Source organism: Scyliorhinus canicula, chromosome 6 (genome assembly GCF_902713615.1).
Source record: "Scyliorhinus canicula chromosome 6, sScyCan1.1, whole genome shotgun sequence".
Lineage (NCBI taxonomy): Eukaryota > Metazoa > Chordata > Chondrichthyes > Carcharhiniformes > Scyliorhinidae > Scyliorhinus > Scyliorhinus canicula.
The window spans coordinates 138,769,276-138,789,819 of NC_052151.1; the positions used below are offsets into that span (position 1 = coordinate 138,769,276).

The window sequence follows — 20,544 nt, forward strand, 5'->3', positions numbered from 1 at the left end:
CCTTCGGTAGTTTGTTCCATTGGGGGATGGTCCTTGGGAAGAAACAATGTTGATACAGTGTCTTGGAAACAAGTGTCCATTGTAGTTTGTGTGCATGACTGGCTTGTCATAGAATCATAGAATTTACAGTGTAGAAGGAGGTCATTCAGCCCATCAAGTCTGTACCGGCTCTTGGAAAAGCACCATAATTAAGCCCACACCTCCAGCCTATCGCTGTAACCCAGCAACCCCATCTAACCTCAGGGCAATTTATCATGGCCAATCCATCTAACCTGCACATCTTTGGACTGTGGGAGGAAATGGGAGCGCCCGGAGGAAACCCACGCAGACACGGGGAGAACGTGCAAACTCCGCACAGACAGTGACCCAAGCCAGGAATCGAACCTGGGACCCTGGAGCTGTGAAGCAACTGTGCTAACCATTGTGCAACTGTGCCGCCCCAGTGTTGTGTGATTGTCAGAAGGCACCAGGTATTTGTGTCTATCATTTCCTACCAGTCCAGTCCATATTTTATAGAATATGGTTAGTCCATTTTCCCCCACCTTTATCAAAGATGTGACACTAGTGTGTTTCCCATACTGGGCCGGGAATCTCCCCTACCCGGCGGGGCGGGGGGTGCCGGCGTACCGGAATGGCGAGAGCCACACCGGCGTCGGGCCTCCCCAAAGGTGCGGAATTCCCGCCGACCGACGCGAACGGCCTTTGGCACCCGGCCGACCGGCGCGAACGGCTGGCCGAAAGGGCTTCGCCGGGCAGCGTGAGCCCGTGCATGCGCCGGAGTGTCAGCAGTCGCTGACGTCACCCTGGCACAAGCGCGGTGGAGGGGGTCTCTACCGCCTCCGCCATGGTGGAGGCCGTTTTGGCGGCGGAAGAAAAAGAGTGCCCCCACAGCACAGGCCCGCCCGCCGATCGGTGGGCCCCAATCGCGGGCCAGGCCACCATGGGGGCACCCCACAGGGTCAGATCGCCCCCCCCAAGGACCCCGGGGCCCGCACGCGACGCCTGCTCCCACCGACACTAGAGGTGGTTTAAACCACGTCGACGGGAGAGGCCTGAAAGCGGCGGAACTTCGGCCTATCGCGGGCCGGAGAATCGCCGCGGGGGGCCCGCCGACTGGTGCGGGGGGGGCCGCCGATCGGCGCGGCGTGATTCCCGCCCCTGATGATTCCCGGGTGGTGGAGAATTCCGGCCACAGCGGGGGCGGGGTTGACGCCGGCGCCGGGCGATTCTCCGACCTTGCGGAGGGTCGGAGAATTCCACCCCTGATTCAGCTTTATTTATAACTCTGGTCAAATAAAGATCCCACACACAACATTCTGAATCTAGGAATTGATAAACAAGTGTTTGGTAAGCTATAACTCTGATATTCTTGTTGCAATACCAAACATTCCTCCTCAGAAATCCAAGAATCCTGTTTGCTGAATGTGGAATCCAAGATTTTTGAAGAGAATATGCAGCATATTTTAGCATTGAATGCCGGCTCCCATTGGACCCGCCATTCTGCAATTCCAGAAGATCATCTTGACGTGATCTTGAGTTCCTGATACATAAACTACTTGTCGCACCTTGTCAGGAAAATTGTTTACATATCAAGGCCTCTGGGGCACAATGTCTGTGTGGAGTTTGCACTTTCTCCCCGTGTCTGCGTGGGTTTCCTCCAGGTGCTCCGGTTTCTGGCATCAATGATAGAACCCGTCGATCGCCCCCCTCACAGGAACGTGACCTTCTCAAGATACAAAAAGTGCATCAAATCATAGAATTTACAGTGCAGAAGGAGGCCATTCAGCCCATTGAGTCTGCACCGGCTCTTGGAAAGAGCACCCTACCCAAGGTCCATACCTCCACCCTATCCCCATAACCCAGTAACCCCACCCAATACTAAGGGCAATTTTAGACAATAAGGGTAATTTCAGCATGGCCAATCCACCTAACCTGCACATCTTTGGACTGTGGGAGGAAACCGGAGCACCCGGAGGAAACCCTCCGGACAAGGGAGAAAGTGCAGACTCCGCACAGACAGTGACCCAAGCCGGGAATCAAACCTAGGACCCTGGAACTGTGAAGCAATTGTGCTATCCACAATGCTACCGTGCTGCCCATCCAGCCACGATGCGGCACTGGGTGGTGTCGCCTGCCCCCAACTCAGCAGAACTGCCACCGATTTAGCAACAAGGCGAAAGCCGAGCATCCGCCCCACACTCATCCTCAATTCCGGCTGATCCGACACCCCAAATATCGCTACTATTGGACAGGGCCCCAGATTGATGTTCAGGATTGCCAATATGGTGGTGAAAACGGACACCCAAAAGCCCACCAACTCTGGGTAAGACAAACATATGTGCGTATGGTTCGCAATCCCTCTGGAGCACTGCTCACACTTCCCCTCAACCCCCTCAAAAAATCGACTCATTCCAGCCTTGGTGAGGTGCACCCTGAAAACCACCTTGAGCTGTAACAATCTTAACCTCACTCAGGCTGATGTAGCATTCACCCTGCCTCCTCCACACCTCCTCCTCCAAAATTGGTCCCAGCTCCTCCTCCCACCTGGCCTTCACCTCCTAAACTGAAACCTACTCTTCCCCCATAATCCATCTGTATATCCCCAACATGCTGCCCTCTTCCGACCTCACGCGGGAAAGTATCCTTTCCAGCAAAGTGGATGGTGGTGCCTCCCGAAACATCGAAAGAGCCCACTGAACTTAATCATGCACTTGAAAGTACCTGAACATATCCACCCCCAAAGTCCTCCTTTATCCCTCAGCTCCTCCCAACCAGCAAAAGCACCTCCCCCAAATACCCCCTTACCCTCTCCAACCCCTTACCGTCCCATCCCCCAAATATGGCATCCAATTTTGCTGGTTCAAACAGGTGGTTCCTACAAATAGGGGCCGCCTTGACACTACCTGCAGCTTAAAATGCTGGCAGAGCTGTCGGCATATCTTTAACGTGGAGATATGACTGGATTCAGAGAATATTTCGTTGGGGCAAACGGCAGAGGTTTTTTAAAAATAAATTTAGAGTACCCAATTAATTTTTTCCAATTAAGGGGCAATGTAGCGTGCCCAAACCACCTAACCTGCACATCTTTGGGTTGTGGGGGTGAAACATGAACAGTGGCCCAGAGCCAGGATCGAACCTGGGACCTCAGTGCCGTGAGGCAGCAGTGCTAACCACTGCACCACCGTGCTGACCACAAACAGCAGAGATGCTGACACCAGCACCTCCAAGCATGACCCCAACTCCATCCACACACAAGTGACTGCCTGGTCCCCAAACCAATCCAGCACCTTCTCCGCATTGGCTGCCCAATAAGACAACATCAAGCTCGACAGCGTGAACCCGCCCTCTGTAAGACCATCCTCCTCTGAATCTGAGGAGTTCTCCCTGCCTACATGAACTCCGTTGTGAGCCGCTCCAATGCCCAAAACAATGTTTCAGGCAGAAAAACTTGGATACACTGAAACAAAAACACAAATCTTAGCAAGATATTCATCTCAATAGCTTGAATCCGCCTATCAGCAACAATGGAATACTGTCCCACCTCTGTAAATCCAGCCTAACTCTACTCACCAGGCTAATGCAATTCAACTTGCAAAGCCGTGCCCAATCTCGCGTCACCTGGACTCCCAGATAGTGGAAACTAGTCCCAGCAAGACGAAATGGCAGCCCCCCCGCCCAAACCCAGGTCCTCCCCTCACTCTTGCCAAAGTTTAGTTTATATGCCAAAACTCTTCCGTAAACCCATAATATCCCCCATCACTGTCCCTGGGTCCCTTACATACAGTAAAAGATCGACACCCTGGGCGGGATTCTCTGTTGACCGAAACTGAAGTCAGGGAAACGCGTTTGGGTGGAGAACCGGTTCCGATGCCAGAATCATGGTGGGTGCCAATTTGACGCCAAACCGCAATTCCCCATCACCTTGACAGCGGCGTCAATGCATTCTGGAATGCAACTACAGTAAACTCCATTTTGCATATCAATAGTGGGCCCGACCCGGTATTATCCGAGGCGTTCGCCATTCTCCGCCTCCGATGGGCCAAGTTTCCGATGGTGTGGTTCACTTGTGGTTTTAAAACTTGTGAAACCGGTGTCATGACTGATGAGAGAGAGGAGGTAGGACACAGAGAAGCGCGACCTGGGTCCCCATTGGCGGTGGTCTTCTGGGGCAACCGGGCCTGGATGGGCCCGGCTGCTCATCGAACAATAATAATAAACAGGTGGAGTGATGCCACCCTGTCATTCCTGCTGCCCACCAGATGCACCACGGACAGGAAAGGGTCCCATCACGGGTCCCATCACCCCCTCCTCCCTCGGGTTGCCTGGTGGCTCCCAGGCTATTCCATGGGAAGCGGATGTGAGCAAAGCTATCCCCTGAGGCTCCCTACCAACTGGCTCTGCCAGTCCAGGAGGCCCGCTCTGATCTCGACCAGGGTCTGCATGCTCGCAGCCATGGAGCTAAGGGAGTGGACCACCCCTGGGACTGCGCCACATCACCCATTGACTGTGTCACGTCAGCCAGTGACTGAGCCATCTCCTTCTGTGTCTGCACCACGTTGGCCAGCTCCTGGGTAATGCCGCCGCCGTTCCCAGCCATGCCCTGCTGTGACTTGGCCACGCTCAGAAGTGTCGCTGCAATTTTGTGGATGGCTGACTGCGTGGGGCAATCCTATCCTAGGCCTTGGGCATGCTGATCCATAGCCACAACACCCGTCCCCAATGCCTCCACCATGGACGCCACCCGTGTGGTGATAGCCCGTGTGGCATGCATGGTCAGCACCACCTCCTGCTCCTGCGCGGTTGGACTCCTCCAGCTATGCCCGCAGGTACTGGATACTCGCCGACAACCCAGAAATGTCCCCCTGGCTCTGAGACTGCATCTCCACAATTGATGGGACTGTCTGTTCCAGAAGCCCAAAACCTGTCTGGACAGCAGCTAGTTCCTAGGGTCGGCCTACCCTCCAGCCATCCGCCCCCTCGGGACTTCCTCGACCTGATGTACCGGATCAAATGTTCGCAGCAGAAAGTGTCCCAGGAGCCTCTTCACTAAAGTGCCCAACCGAGGTGTGCGTTTCCGGGATGGTGGTCATCATCAGACTTGAACTCCGGGGTGTCTTGGCTCACAGGAATATGGCTCTCTCCGCGCTGCTCTCCTCATTGCTGTTGGCACATGGGGGGCTTCAGCTGTGGTACTGGCTGGGGGGACGGAGTCCCCTGATGGACCCAACCCATCACCAGCAGATCCTGCAATAATAGTACTAATAATAATAATCTTTTATTAGTGTCACAAGTAGGCTTACATTAACACTGCAATGAAGTTACTGTGAAAAGCCCCTAGTCGCCACACTCCAGTACCTGTTCGGGTACACATAGAACATAGAACAGTACAGCACAGAACAGGCCCTTCGGCCCTCAATGTTGTGCCGAGCCATGATCACCCTACTCAAATCCACATATCCACCCTATACCCGTAACCCAACAACCCCCCCTTAACCTTACTTTTATTAGGACACTACGGGCAATTTAGCATGGCCAATCCACCTAACCCGCGCATCTTTGGACTGTGGGAGGAAACCGGAGCACCCGGAGGAAACCCACGCACACAGGGGGAGGACGTGCAGACTCCACACAGACAGTGACCCAGCCGGGAATCGAACCTGGGACCCTGGAGCTGTGAAGCATTTATGCTAACCACCATGCTACCCTGCTGCCAGAGGGAGAATTCAGAATGTCCAAATTGCCTAACAGCACATCTTTCGGTACCTGTGGGAGGAAACCGGAGCACCCGGAGGAAACCCTTGCAGACACGGGGAGAACGTGCAGAATCCGCACAGACCCAAGTGGCACAGACTTCAGCATGGCTTTGATTGGCCATGCTGAAGAGCGCCGCTGCAATATCCAGGTGGCTCTGGCACATGGCTGCCAGTGGGAGGGCAGCCCTGTCCTTGGCCTCGGCCACCGCCTGCACAGAATTCCCCTGGCCTCGGACACGCTGATCCATAGTCAAAACCGTCAGCCTCAATGCCTCCACCGCGAACAGCACCCGTGCGGTAATGGCCTGGGTGGCATGCATGACTGGCACCACACCCTGCTCCTGCACGTGATTGAACACCTCCACCTGTGCCCACAGGTGCTGGATGTACGCCGACAATACCTCATGTAGTCCCTGGCTCTCTGACTGCATCGGCACTGTGGTTTGGGTTGGGTGTTCCAGAAGTCCAGGCCCGATCTGAACGGCAGCTGGTTCCTGGGGTTGACCTTCCCTCCAACTGTCCACCCCCTCGGGGGTTCTGCGAGTGCATCTCCACTGTGGCTGGGACTGTCTGTTCCAGAAGCCTGAAACCAGTCTGAACGACAGCTCGTTCCTGGGCTCGGGCCCTCCACCTGCTGTACCGGATCAGCTGTGTGGTTCTCACCAGATAGTGTCCCAGGAGCCTCTTCATTAAAGTGCCCAACCAAGGTGAGTGTATCTGGGATGGTGGAGTGTGTTAGAGACATCTGTGACGGAAAGTCACTGTCAACCTCCGACCCGAGCTCCTGAGTCTCGGGTGGAGGGCTGGTATCCGAGGTGCCTGAGCTGCTCTCCCCATCACTGCTCAGCTGACCAGGAGACACCAGCTCTGGCACTGGCTGAGGGCGGAGTCCACCAGATGACCCCCCCCCCCCCCCCCCCCCCCCCCCCCCCCCGCCCCCATCTCCGGCAGATCCTGCAAGACACATGATAACATGCATGATTAGACCGCGGGCCGGAGGGAAGTGGGAGTGGTGTGCAAGGGGGGGTTGTTGAAGGTGGTGTGGGGTGAGGGAGGGGTACCGACATACGTGCCATGGGGAATCGCAACTTAGCAGGGCCTCACTTCTTCGTCCGTGGCCGCAGTTGTGCGCGGCCTTCTCCTGGGGGTTGGGGGGGGGGGGGGGGGAGGGAGCAGGCAGCTCAGGGAGTGGGTAGCTCTGGTGGCCTCAGTGGCCCGGGCACCCAGCCATGGTGGCTGGTATGGGTGCTGGCATGTGGGGATTCTTCTGTCCCCTGGGGGAGGAGGGGACAGGGTTAGTGCTAGGGGCACAGTGCTGCCTCCTCACCTGGTCGCCCTGAAGTGGTTGCCAGATTCTTCCAGCACTGCATGCTGGTACGGGCGACGTTGCCCACCGCGCTGACTGCCTCTGCCACCTGCACCAAGGCACGATGGTGGCGGTGCCTGGGAGCCTCCTTCCCGGGCCAGGGTACAGGGTCATTTGCCTCTCCTCTACGGTGTCCAGGAGGGTCTCCAGTTTCACGTCCGTGAACCGTGGCGCGACTCTACTCACAGCCATCTTGTTGGCTGGGATGGTGTGAGGTAGAATCGGTTATGTGCAGCAGCGACTTGTCAGCCTCCTGAGTGTCAATCACAGACCCCGCAAACCCTACACCGTTTTTCATAAGAATTTATTGTGTTCCACGCTGGTGCTAGCTCATTAATAGTAGCAGAATCGGTGCAGGCATGGCGCCAATTTTTCTGTTGTGAAAGTCCACGGATTCTCCGTTGGCGTCAACACCGACAGTAGTTTGAGCCAGGGCTCCATTCTGGGATCTTTCCGCCCAGTTACTGCATCAGCTGGGATCGTAGAATTTGCTATTTTATGTTTTATATTTCCATTTAAAACCAATTCATAAATAAAATTATTTTGATTATCTTCTCACATTTCAGGTTTTGGTTTTTGAAATTGACCAAAATTAGAAGCAGGGGAAAATAAATAAAGCTTTACTCTGCACCTCGCCTTGCTTTCGTGACCCTATCAGTGCTCACTTTTCCAGCTTTAACATGTCTCAACTTCATAAATGCACAAAATGTACACACAGAAGTGATGTGTTAGGTGCTCTGGATCCGTGAAACACATACAGGCCACCAACACTTAAAATAGTACAACACTATTTTATTAAACTATAAACTGCAAAACATACTATTACTGTGGGTTACACAATGCTAGATTAACTAAAGACCTGTGCCTGTCCTAACCAGTCGAATCACTCAGCACGTGGTGAGAGTCTGTGCTGTAACTTATGAGCGCTTATGCTTCTGAGAGGCTGCATCCCGAATGAGCGGGAAAAGTGCTGCCTTTATAGTGTGTGTGTTCTAACTGGTGATTGGCTGCGGTGTTTGTGCCTGTTGATTGGTCCTAGTGTATGTCCATCAGTGTGTGTGCATGCACCATGATATACTGGTGTATATCATGACAAGAAGTGATAAACGAACAATATATTACTTCATTTTGTTGTTGGGGAGTGTTCTGGAGAAGAGGCTAGTCAGTAATGAACATAGTCCATTGCTGGCTTCTCCATGTATAAACAAGCAGTGTTACATTTCATTGGCCGATGATGAGGAAATGGAGCTTTACAGTTTTTTATTTGATATTTCCTTAACAGGTATGACAATGGAAGCACTTGGAACAATGATTGGAGCTGCTGTCCAGGGGCAGATTGTAGCAAATGCCCAAGGCACCAACCATTGCATTCTACAGAATACATCAGCAAATTCCAGTGTTAACTTCACAGATAGGAACAGTTTGTTCATTGGCAACACCAGGACTTTTCATCCACAAAGTTTACCCTCTCACATAGTAAGTAATTTAGGCTAGAACTTCAGATTATTGACGGTGCAGAATTGGTACTGGAAGGTGAAGTAGGAACTTGGGGCAGAATTTTTTGCCAAGGAACTTTGCCCTCTTTTAAAATTTTGACTGAGAGAGGAGATCTGCTGCTTCCTGATCTGTTCTCACCACCCATTCCTTGTGAAATCACCTTGAAACTGTTTGAATGCCAAACTTTCCTGCTAATTCCACCTAGTGTGCAGCCAAAACCATTCCCAGAACCAGGTGCACTTACCCATACATTGGTTGGAAGTGGGGCCCACAGGGCTGCATCCCAATACCATCTGGTGACAGAGAAATGACTGTTGGGGCCGGCATATCATTGGAGGTGTAACCAGGACCAATAAGCCTTCTATTTGGCCACGTTAGCTTCACTGACCTGAAATTCCCAAATAGAGCAGTAATAGGCACTGCAGAATTGTGTTAACCTCTGGGGCCTGTGGTGCCTTCCTTGTAAGATTCAGCTCTTATTATGCAAGTGAGCCTATTTCCAAAAATTATGAGCTTTTTGTATCTCACAGCTTACATTGTTCCATTTGAATGTCTTGGTGAATCCCTCTTTTGTAACTCTACCTCCTAACTTCTTTGACGTAAATCTATTTCACATTTATTTTGCATTCAGAGGGCAGATTTGCGACCCTGCACTTTTCAGCCTTGTTTTAATTTGGGATAATGCTTATTATTTTCCCATTTCTGTGCGAAAGTCCTCTCTCTTAGGCAGCCCCTCAAGATTGAGGGTGACTTGTTCTGAGGTGGCTGATGATCTGCAGACTCTGCCACATGCAGGGCAGGTGGTATTTGAAGAGTCAGTAGATGAACTGTTTGGAGGTTTGTGCATACTCTCCGATGCCTCAACTTTGCCGCTGCATGTTCTCAATGAAATTTTTTGACACATTTGGTGCCTGAACCTGAAAACAAACATATAAATATGTGAGCAAGTAGCAGGAGTAGATTTTTTTCAAAGTGTGAGTCATGATCCGTGGGTGTGTCACAAAATGGTGTAAAATGGGTCACTGAAAAGTCGCAAAACATTTTCCCAAAAGATTGCCTGACCATCTCTCTACGTAAATCCTCGCTGCAGTACAGTGTACGACCACATGAGGCTGATGTAGAAGCCGGTGCCATGGAGCATTTGGGGCTCATTGCCCAGCATGCCAATCACACTTTGATGCTGGGCTTGAACACTGCAGGAGGCAGCACCACAGACGTAGCGGCAAACCTTTGATCACCCAGCAGATGGTCACTAGCCACATGTCCGCATCCAGGTGTGTGAGGGCAGAGCGTGTTGGGTGGAGGGCGGGGGCCCTGACTGGGGGATGGGGCATGGGATTAGTGGTTGGCCTACATTGCAGAACAAAGAGCCAGAGGCAGTATACTGGTTGTGGTGAGGATATTTTAATATTTCTCGTACAAGTGCACACCACTGCCCCACGATCCTGATAGTGCCACCCTACTATACCTACCCTCCTTCCCTTCCCCACGATACTCCCTCCCACTCCTCTCCACCCCCCCCCACCCCCACCCCCCGCCCCCCATTTGAGTTCCGGCTGCTCCTGCGTTATCTGGCTCTGCCAGCCCTGGCGGCTCTCCAATGTCTGCACCATGGTTTCGGCGCTCTCAGCGATGCTGTCCAGTAATTGAACCATGCTCTGCAGTGTCCTGCGACCAGGACAATCAGCGCAAACCTCCAACAGGGGGTTCCTACCGCCATCTGATGTACATGATACTCACGATTGTGCCCCGGAAGCCTGTCCACTAACATTTCCTACCGAGGTGTGCGTCTCTGCACTGATGCAGGGTGGGGATCACAGCTGTGATGCATCAGCTGTGGCATCCTCGGAGCTCTCCCCCCAGGTGGTCTGATTGGAGGCAGGGTGGGGGCCACCATTGGAGGACCTGCGGGAGAATGAACACATGGTCAGTGGGGGGAATGAGTCAGTATTTACGGCAATAACAACTCACATGTGTCAGTCCATCCAGCTGGGGCCCAGTGAACCCTCACCTCTGCGATGTGCGCCGACCTCCACATTGGTGACCGCTCTGACCTTGGCCGCCCCCGTTACCTCCAGGGCCCGTTCCTCAAATGTCATGATGTCAGGCACCCCTCCGTCAGTCTGGGCCCTCTCCCAGCTCTGTGGGAGAGCTTCTCCTGCAGAGACACGGAGAGGACGTCAGTAGCCACACACATGGTTCACAGTGCTGGGAAGGGGGAGTAACGGTGTGAAGAAGGGTTGGGTTGAATGGTGGGCTGGAGGGGCAGATGGAGGATTGGTGCTGCCCGGTGTTGGTCATTGAACTTTTTGTGGCACTGGAGGCCAGTCCTCCCTTCCAAACTCCCAGAACTTCATCCCAGGCAGCACTGGCTGCCCTGTGGCTCACCATCCTTGACCCTCGGGGAACAACACATCCCTCCTGGTCTCTGCCGCATCTTGAAGTCTCCTCAGGCCCGCGTCTCCAAACCTTGGGGCTGGTCGTCTCGGCACCCTGGCTGTGAGTCTAGTACTGTTTAAGTGCTGTTTGACCTTGTTTGCGAGGGGGATGTGGGAGAACCGCGAGCTCAGTACCGGCGAATTGGCTGGTGAGCTTTCATTTGCAGTGTGAAGCCCATGAGGCCTCGTTAAGTGGACCAAGTTACATTGAATAGCCTTTGCCGGCCTTGCTGGGTCGAGTGCCGGGAAGATCACGACAGTTCCCATTCGCTACCACACTTAGAAATCTTTCCGGAGGATCACACCCTATATAATTATTTTGAGCCCTGGAAAGTTTCTCACCAGTTTAGCCAACATTTGTTTCAGCAAAGTTGAGTTGAAAGCAGAGATCGGACCGCCATTTTGAAAGGGTACCCCAATCTCTAAGTGAGTTTGTTGGTCCTCCAGACACCCCCTACACCCATGGGCGATGTCACCCACACACACATTGACACCTCTTCAGGCCCCTCCTCCTCCAGGACCCCACGCGTCATCCCCCAAACCTTCCAGAGGCTTTCACCTTCCCTGCACCCCCCCCCCCCCCCCCCCCCCCCCCCACCTTCAAAACCCTCCCTTACCCATCCTTTCTTGGACATGGCCCCCCTCGGACCTTGACCCTTGGCAGTGTCACCCTGGCACCTGGCAGTGCTTCTGCCAGCTTGGAAGTGCCACCCAGGTACCTTGGCAATGCCAAGGTGCCAGCTGGGTAGTGCCAAGAAGCCTGCATTCCAGACGGAGGGCCAGGGAGCCACCCTTCATTATCCCTGACCTCGCCGGTGAGACCTGTAGATCCCAGGAGGCCCGTAGATCCTGGGTAAGCTCGCCGAGTTAGGTTTAAACCGGGCCCCGGGGGGGGGGGGGGGGGGCAGAAGAGGGGTGCCCTCAGGGACCCAAAGCAAGGTGTCCTCACTTGAGGGGTATGGGGTAGTGCCCAACCACAAGCTCACTTAGAGATCGGGGTAAGTGTGGGCTAAATCGATGAGAAACTCCCCAGGCCCAAAAAAGTGACAAATAGATTAGATAGCCATGGGGAACTCACCAGCAAAGCCAACAGGAAACTCCCAGCAAAACCTGCCACAAACGACACTTAGAAACCTTTCCGCTAGATCACGCCCTTATTCATTTTATAATCTCTAGTCTCATCTGGTGATTTAGTGTTCAATTTATACTCTCTATGCCTTCCTGTTCACCGTATGTTTTTAATTTCCTCCAATTTAGTTGGTCACAAGTTAGGGACTCCCACAAGTCGGCAAAGAAGTTTGACCTCTTCTGGGATGCTTTAAGGACATCCCTAAAGTGTTTACAATGTCCTCCTAGGAGTCTCCTGCTGCACATTCTAAGTAGAGAAGTTGTTTTAAGAGTCTGATGTCAGACACACGAATTACATGTCTTGCCCAGCGGAATTGGTTTTGAGTCACTGGCATCTTGATGCTGGGCCTATTGGCTTGGGAGAGATGCTGCTGTTTTACTGCTTTCTTGCCACTGATTTGGAGGATCTTGTGAATACACCATAGGTTGTACTTTTCTGGTGCGTTCAGGTGGTTGTTGATGTGTTGACTTGTTGGCCTCTGTACTGCACCTTCTCACAGTATCTGGATGATATAGAGAACTCATAATGTCCATCTATTTCCTGTGGAAAGGTGGCACAGTGGTTAGCACTGCTGCCTCACAGTGCCCATGACCAAAGTTCAATTCTGGCCTTGGGTGACTATGTGGACTTTGCACTTTCCCCCGTGGCTATGTGGATTTTCTACGGGTGCTCTGGTTTCTTCCCACTGTCCAAAGATGTGCATTGGTCACAGCTAAATTGACCCTAATGTACAAAGATGTGCAGGTTAGTTAGGGTTATGGAGAAAGGAGGGGGAGTGGGCCTAGGTTGGGTGCTCATTCAGACATTGGTGCAAACTCGATGGGCCAAATGGCCTCTTTCTGCACTGTAGAAATTCGATGGGTGTATTTCTCTGCTGTCATGAAAAGCACTTTCCTATTAACTCTAGTGTTAAATTTATTAAAGTTGAAGCCGTTCTGACCGCAATTCAGTTTATCCCTCTCAGTGGCAACATGTTCAATCGTCTACGGTGACCTTTTCTTCATCAGGTAACCCCTGTAATCATCCACCAATTACTTCAAACCACTTTTAAAAGCCTTACAATGTTTTCATGATCTTGTTTTTAATATTTAGATCACGCGATTGGCCCATAACTTCCTGGATCGCCGGAGTTATGACACCCTGGACTCGAGCACAGTTGATCCCAGTCCCAACACAAGTGAATTAACCAATAATTTGTGTATAGTTTTTGAGATCTTTGGCCCTTGGCCCTTCCAATGACTTACAGGCACCAAGTTTGTAAGGGAAACACAATAACTATTTACTTGTAATGAAAATAGAGATAAGACATGCAATAATTATATTAGAATAATGGCCAGTTAATAACTGCTCTCCCTTGTACCATCCCACCCTCTACCCAAAGCCACATAAGATAGACACACTCAGAGGGAGGAGGAGGGTAAAGGTATCAAGAAGATTAATACAAACTGGAAGTTTAGTGTCCTTGTTTCAGATGTTGACGTTGTTCCACTTGCGGGCTGTCAGGACGCGGAGTGATTGGAATCACTGATTGGATAGCTAATGAGGATCTTCTGGCAGGAGCATTAAGTCAGGCAGTCCCACCCAATAGGGTTTCCTCTTGGGATCACTTTAACTTTTATTACCCTGGGCCTTAACTCAAAAGAACAGCCTGAGGCCTGTGTAATTCTTATTTGTTTCTAACTCCACCAGAATGTCTTTTGGTACTTGTGGGAGGAAACTGGAGCACCCGGAGGAAACCCACATAGACACGTGGAGAACGTGCAGACTCCGCACAGACAGTGACCCAAGCCGGGAATCGAACCTGGGAACCTGGGCGCTGTGAAGCAACAATGCTAACCACTGTGCTACCGTGCCGCCCAACCTTTTTTAAACTCCCATGTGGGGAACTTTTTTCTTATCTCAGAATGGTCATTCTGGTGGAGTTGGAAACACAGCCTGCTGGAGGTTCCTTTTGTTAATTAAAGGTGAAATCCATCTTACAGGTCTCGGCAAATTTTTGAGGAAGTTCCCACACAAGGGAATTGCCCATAAATGCTAACTTTGTCTGGACAATTGCACTAGACTGCGAACCATCTGATAAAAGTGATTTAAATTGCTAACTTTGGATGGTTCTACCAGTCTTACCCTGATAATTAGTCTGAAATAGTTAGAGGAAAGAAACTCACTTCTAACTTCAGAGTACCTATTTTAAAAACACAGCCTCGCACAGGACACCACCCACATATATGACCCCCCACCAACACCACCCCCACCCAGGCCTGACCCAACACCCCTCCTGACCCAGACCACCCTCCCAGCCCGATCAGACCACCCTCCCCCTGACACCCCTCACTCCCAGGCAATTGTATAGGGAAATATAAAAATACAATACAGGTCAGCTTGAAGGTTTTGCTTTCACCTCTAGTCTGCTGGATTTTAAGGGGCACGGTTTAGCCGTAAAATGTTAAAGTCTGCTTTTGGGCGCTGATCTCGCCAGCCGAAATGACTTTTTGATTGGCAGCCACAATCTTCACCCCAGCAACCTTATCAAGCCCCCTTGGAAACTCCCGCCAAGCTTTCCAATTGACAAGGCCTCCTCGGACCCAACCTCTGGCAGTGCCACCTAGGCACACTAGCAGCGAGAGTGTGGCACTATCAGAGTGCCTGGGTGGCACTGCCAGGGGGGGTGTCAACAAACCACGCTGCCCTGTTCCCGACCACCCAGGGGTCTGCATTGGCCTGCGAGATCCCCCGAGGTGCCATTATGCCCGGTCCACGTTTGTGTGGACCAATAATAAGCAGCGCCCAGCGCGGCCCCGCAGGCCGCCGTTGAGTCCCGGACGCCGGCTTAATCCGGCATCCAGATGTTTAACTGAGTCATTAGGTTCATTTAAATGTGCAGATTAGGCGAGATCCAGATTGCGCCGGTCGGAGGGAGTCGGGTGACTCGCGATCAACCTGGCACGAATTTCAATTTAAGGCTCTCGCACGATTCATGTTTTGCGCCCGGATCTATCCCTGGCACAGCTGGGTCACTGAATCGTGCCCAAGGTTATTTAACATAGGGAAAGTCCCCGCCAAAATAACAGAAATGCAAATTATTGTTTAAAGGGCACAAGGTTTGAATATTTCATTTGATTTAAGAGGAAGCAACTCATTATATATGCCACTTCCATTAAATTAAGTGCAAATTTGCCACAGACATTAGTGCTTTTTTAAAATACTTCTTCAGGAGCTCTTTAAGCGCATAAAGGTATTGGATGGTTTGTGGTGGGGGGAGGGGGGTGGAGGCTGGGGAGGTAAATATACATTTGGGTGCCGGAGAAACAATTACAGTGGGCAATACTCAAATGGGTTTGGTGTTGATGTTGTCACTTGCTTCTCCTGGATGGATCTCGCTGCCGTTGTCGTCTCGCGCTCACCTCCGCTTCACCGTTCCTCCCGTCTTTCACTGTATTCTCCTTGTTCTCTATTCTTGGATATGCCAAGTTTGTTATCGTATCCCGTGCCCTCCTTCCGGCTGTCATTTCCCTGACTTCCTCCCACCTCCCTGGTTCTCCTCTCTTGTTCCCTGTCCCTTCCCTCTCCCCCACTCACCCCCTCCTGTGGTTCGCCTTTCTTTCCTCTTAGGTTTAGCTGTTCCCCCCTTTCCCCCTGGTCTATATCTTCCTCTCATGCTTTGGCTACTTTCCCCTGATTCTTGGGTACCTGGCTATTCTTCTGCTTGTTTGTTGGCCACGAACAGGTCCCGGAACAATTGGGTGAATGGCTCCCACGTTCTGTGGAAGCCGTCGTCTGACCCTCGGATGGCGAATTTGATTTTCTCCATTTGGAGAGATTCTGAGAGGTCGGACAGCCAGTCTGCAGCTCTGCGTGGTGCTGCTGACCGCCAGCCAAACAGGATTCTATGGCGGGCGATCAGGGAGGCAAAGACAAGGGTGTCCCCCTCCTCCCCAGGAATAGATCTGGCTGGTCTGAAACCCCGAAGACCGCCACTATCGGGCATGGCTCCACCCTCATCCTCACCACCTTGGACATTGCGTCGAAGAAGGCTGTCCAGTACCCCACAAGTCTGGGGCACAACCAGAACATGTGGGCGTGGTTGGCCGGGCCTCCTTGGCACCATTCACATTCATCCTCCACCCCCGGGAAGCACCTACTCATACGGATTCTTGTTAAGTGGGCTCTATGTACCACCTTTAGCTGCGTGAGGCTGAACCTTGCGCAGGTGGAGGTGGTGTTGAACCTGTGCGGTGCTTCGCTCCAGAGTCCCCACCCTATCTCAATCCCCAGGTCATCCTCCCATTTCTTTCTTGTTGCGTCCAGTACGGTGTCGTCCCTTTCTACCAGTCGGTCATACATGTCGCTACAGCTTCCTTTATCTAGTATGCTTGCGTCCAGTAACTCTTCCAGTAATGTCTGTCATGGCGGTTGTGGGTATGTCCTTGTCTCCTTTCGTAGGAAGTTTTTGAGTTGTAGATACCTTAGCTCGTTCCCCTGGCTAGCTGGAATTTCTCTGTCAATTCGTCCAGTGTTGCAATCCTGCCGCCCGTGTATAGGTCCCTGACTGTCAGTGTCCCTCCGTCCTGCCCCCACCTTTTGAAGGTGGCGTCAGTCAGTGCTGGTGTGATCTAGGTTGTTGCAGATGGGAGCTTTGTCCGACATTTTGGTCAGGCCAAATTGTTGCCGTAGGCTGTCCCTTGAAAAGACATTCAGAATGCCAGACCTCTTATAGAATTTACAGGGTATTTACTGAAACTCAAATTCAATTATCACCCCATAATAATAATCTTTATTGTCACCAGTAGGCTTATATTAACACTGCAATGAGGTTATTGTGAAAAGCCCCTAGTTGCCACATTCCGGCACCTGTTCGGGTACACAGAGGGAGAATTCTGAATCTCCAATTTACCGAACAAGTGGAGTTTGTGGGAGGAAACCGGAGCACCCGGAGGAAAACCACGCAGACATGGGGAGAACGTGCAGACTCCCCTCAGACAGTGACCCAAGCCGAGAATCGAACCTGAGACCCTGCAGCTGTGAAGCAGAGGTGCTAACCACTGTGCTACCACTGTGCGCCAAGATTCAATGTCTGCAAACTCAAAAGCTAACAAAGAGAGATGTGGAGAAAGCAGTTCATCATAACCAGATGTGAATGGCCACTATTCATCCTCCATTGTGTAGCAATGGCTTCTAACTTCATATCATCTGAGTGGATAATAGAAGTATTGATCATGTGGTCACATGATCAAAACTGACATGAGATAATTATTCCATGGACCATCCAGGGGAAAGGCAGTTTGAAAACTAACAGAATAATAATAATGATCTTTGTTATTTTCACAAATAGGCTTACATTAACACTGCAATGAGATTACCATGAAAAGCCACCAGTCGCCACTCTCCAGCACTTGTTCGGATACACAGAGGGAGAATTCGGAATGTCCAATTCACCCAACACACATGTCCTTCGGGACTTGTGGGAGGAAACCGGAGCACCTGGAAGAAACCCATGCAGACACGGGGAGAACGCGAATGCAAGAGAAACCATCTTCCAGCAAGAGGAAGGAACCCTGGCGGGATTCTGCCGTAATCGGCGGGGCGGGCTACTCCGGCGGGAAGGAGTGGCGTGAGCCACTCTGGCGTCGGGCCGCCCCAAAGGTGCGGAATCCTCCGCACCTTCAGGGGCTAGGCCGACCCCGGAGTGGTTTGCACTGCGCCGGGCGGCGGGGAAGGGCTTGGCACCACACCAACTGGCAGTTCGAAAATTGGCACATGCACAGGAGCGCCAATGTGTGCTGGCATCACCCTAGCGCATGCGCAGACGGCTTCGTCTCCGCACCGGCCATGGCGGACCGCTACAGCCGCCGGTGCGGAAGAATAGAATGCCCCCACGGCACAGGCCTGCCCGTGGATCGGTGACCCCCGATCACGGGCCAGGCCACCGTGGGGGCAGCTCCTGGGGCCAGATCCCCCCCGCAACCCCCGGGGACCCCGGAGGCTGCCTGCGCCGCCAGGTTCCGCCGGTAAGGACCTACTCTAATTTACATTGGTGGGACTGGTAAAAACCGGGTAGCCACTCGGCCCATCGCGGGCCAGAGAATCGCTGGGGGCGCCGCTGCCAGCGGCCGTCGACCGGCGTGCGTGATTCCAACCCCCGCCAAATCTCCGCCGTCTGAGAATTCAGCAGCCGGCAGGGGCGGGATTCACGCCCCCCCCCCCCCCCCCCCCCCCCCGCCGATTCTCTGACCAGGCGGGGGGTCGGAGAATCACGCCTCCTGTCTTATAAAGCCATTCAGCACTCAATCTGATCCTGCAGAGCAAACTTCAGACAGCACGCAGCCATGCCACCAAGGAGACCTACACCAAGATTCGGATACACTCTGATCTGCAGAGGGGGTGGAAGGGTCAGCCACAGAGTAGCCAGGGCCACCTGGGAGAATGGCAACGGCCGTCATTGTGGAAGTGTCACCAGGAAGACTGCCACCCAGTGCCGCAAGAAGCTCAATGACCTACACCAGGGTACAAGGATGAGTTGGCATCAGCTCCCTTGCACGGTCCTGCCTACCACCCCAAGCCATTCCCCTCGATGGCCCTGCGGGTGGCACCACACAACCCTCTCACCCCCAGTACAATACCACACCTGTGCCCCAGCACATCCTGGAACCCACCTGTGCACCTCGGACATGCCCAGCGGCAGTGCCTAGGCCTGACCCTGCCATAGCCGCCCACCTGCTCTCTATGACGCATGAAGCTTGCAGCTCAAAATAAACGCTCCCTGTGCCTACAGGAGAAGTTGGCCCACAACAGACAGGAAAGAACTCAGATGGGCAGCGGGGTGCAGGACCAGAGTCTTCACCCCCCTTGAGGAACGGGCGCTGAAAGCTGAGGGGGCGGGAAAGTACAGATCGGTCACAGGTGTCGAGCTTGGCCTGTGCTGCAGAGGCAAGTATCCACCGGTCTCCACCCAAATGATCTGTCACAAGTGAGTTGTTCATGCCAGACTTAATCATCCTTCCCTCCCACTGACCACGTATCCATTCTCCTGCAGGATCTCTATCCAATGGTGTCAGCTCATCTGGAGTGGCCCCACCTCGCAAACGCAAACCTCGGAGGAGCACTCTGAGGATGCCACAGTCAAGGTACCTCAGCTGTCATCCCCACCCTCCACCAGTGCTGAGACGCATGCCTCAGTGTAGTGGGCAGGCTTCCAGGGCACAATCTGGTGAGCATCAGACAGTTGCTGATGCACATCAGGTGGAGGTAGGGATGGTTCAGGGGGGGACGGCAGCTGGAGGTTTTCTGCCAGATTTCGAGCCTCTGGATCAGGTTATCCCGGAGCTTATGCAGATGCTAGGGTGTGAGATTCAGAGGAGGATGTCAGCAACACTCCAGTGGGTCCATGGCTAATTGGAGGAGTCCCAAACTCTTGGGCGCAGGAGATGGTGCTAACAATGTGTGGCACCGAGGGCAACAGTGCTAGGGTGGCTACCACAGTGGAGAGGCAGGAGCACAACATCAGCATCATGAGTGGATTGCTCAGTCAGTGACGGCCATTTTTGAGGGACATGACAGCATGTCCTAGTCGCTGGGGGATGTGTCCCAGATGCAGGTGGACCTTGCCGAGGCACTGTGGAGTATGTGCCAGTCTCAAGTGGACATTGCCGATGTACTCTGGAACATGTTCCAGTCGATGAGGACCGTACCCCAGACACAAGTGGTCATTGGCGAGGCACTACAGAGCATTTTCCAGTTACAGAGGGACATCGCTGAGGGCGTCAACACCATGGTGCCACCAATGTGGAGCCACCACGACTGGCAAATGATGCAGGGACCTCTGGAGCTCCATCTATCTGCCCCTCCATCCCAAGGCGACCCCCCCAGTGCCCTATGGGCATCGATCGGGAGGAGCGCACACTGAAGGCAAATCGGTAGCCTCCCTACAGGGAGGCAACAGTAGCTACTAGCTCTCCTGAGTCCTCCCCCCCCCCCCCGACAACGACTTGGGGTCAGCAGGTGGAACAAGGTGGCACAGTGAGGCTTGTGTCTCCAGCAAGTTGACCGGGGCCCTCCGGCCCCAGACCATCCAGAGGACACCCGCCATCCGTAACGAGGAACAGTTTGGGTCACCATTGTACACCAAAAGCACATCATACCCGAGACATGTGAAATCTTTGTCACGTTATTCCACACTGTAGGCTGACCTGCAACCCCCTCCCCCATTTGCCTTCTTCCTCTGGCCTCAGCCCCCTGGGGATGGTCATCCTAGATCTGAGCCCCTCTACCCCGCAAGCCATACCACGTGCAGGTGATTTCTGTGAGAGGGTTGTCAGCAAGCAGACAGGAATCAGTCTACGACATAGATTGAGGAGAGCCAGAGTT

The 20,544-nt window shown here is 52.9% G+C and overlaps 1 protein-coding gene across 4 annotated transcripts in view; it reads left to right on the forward strand.

Annotated features, from left to right (window-relative positions):
* Window positions 1-20,544, forward strand: part of mfsd2b (major facilitator superfamily domain containing 2B) — a 159,208-nt gene that overhangs the window by 102,339 nt on the left and 36,325 nt on the right. For all 4 annotated transcript variants that reach the window (XM_038800195.1, XM_038800196.1, XM_038800197.1 and 1 more), the window contains one exon: window positions 8,402-8,595. In XM_038800195.1, coding sequence (XP_038656123.1) covers window positions 8,402-8,595 — 194 coding nt within the window. The remainder of the gene's footprint in view (window positions 1-8,401; window positions 8,596-20,544) is intronic.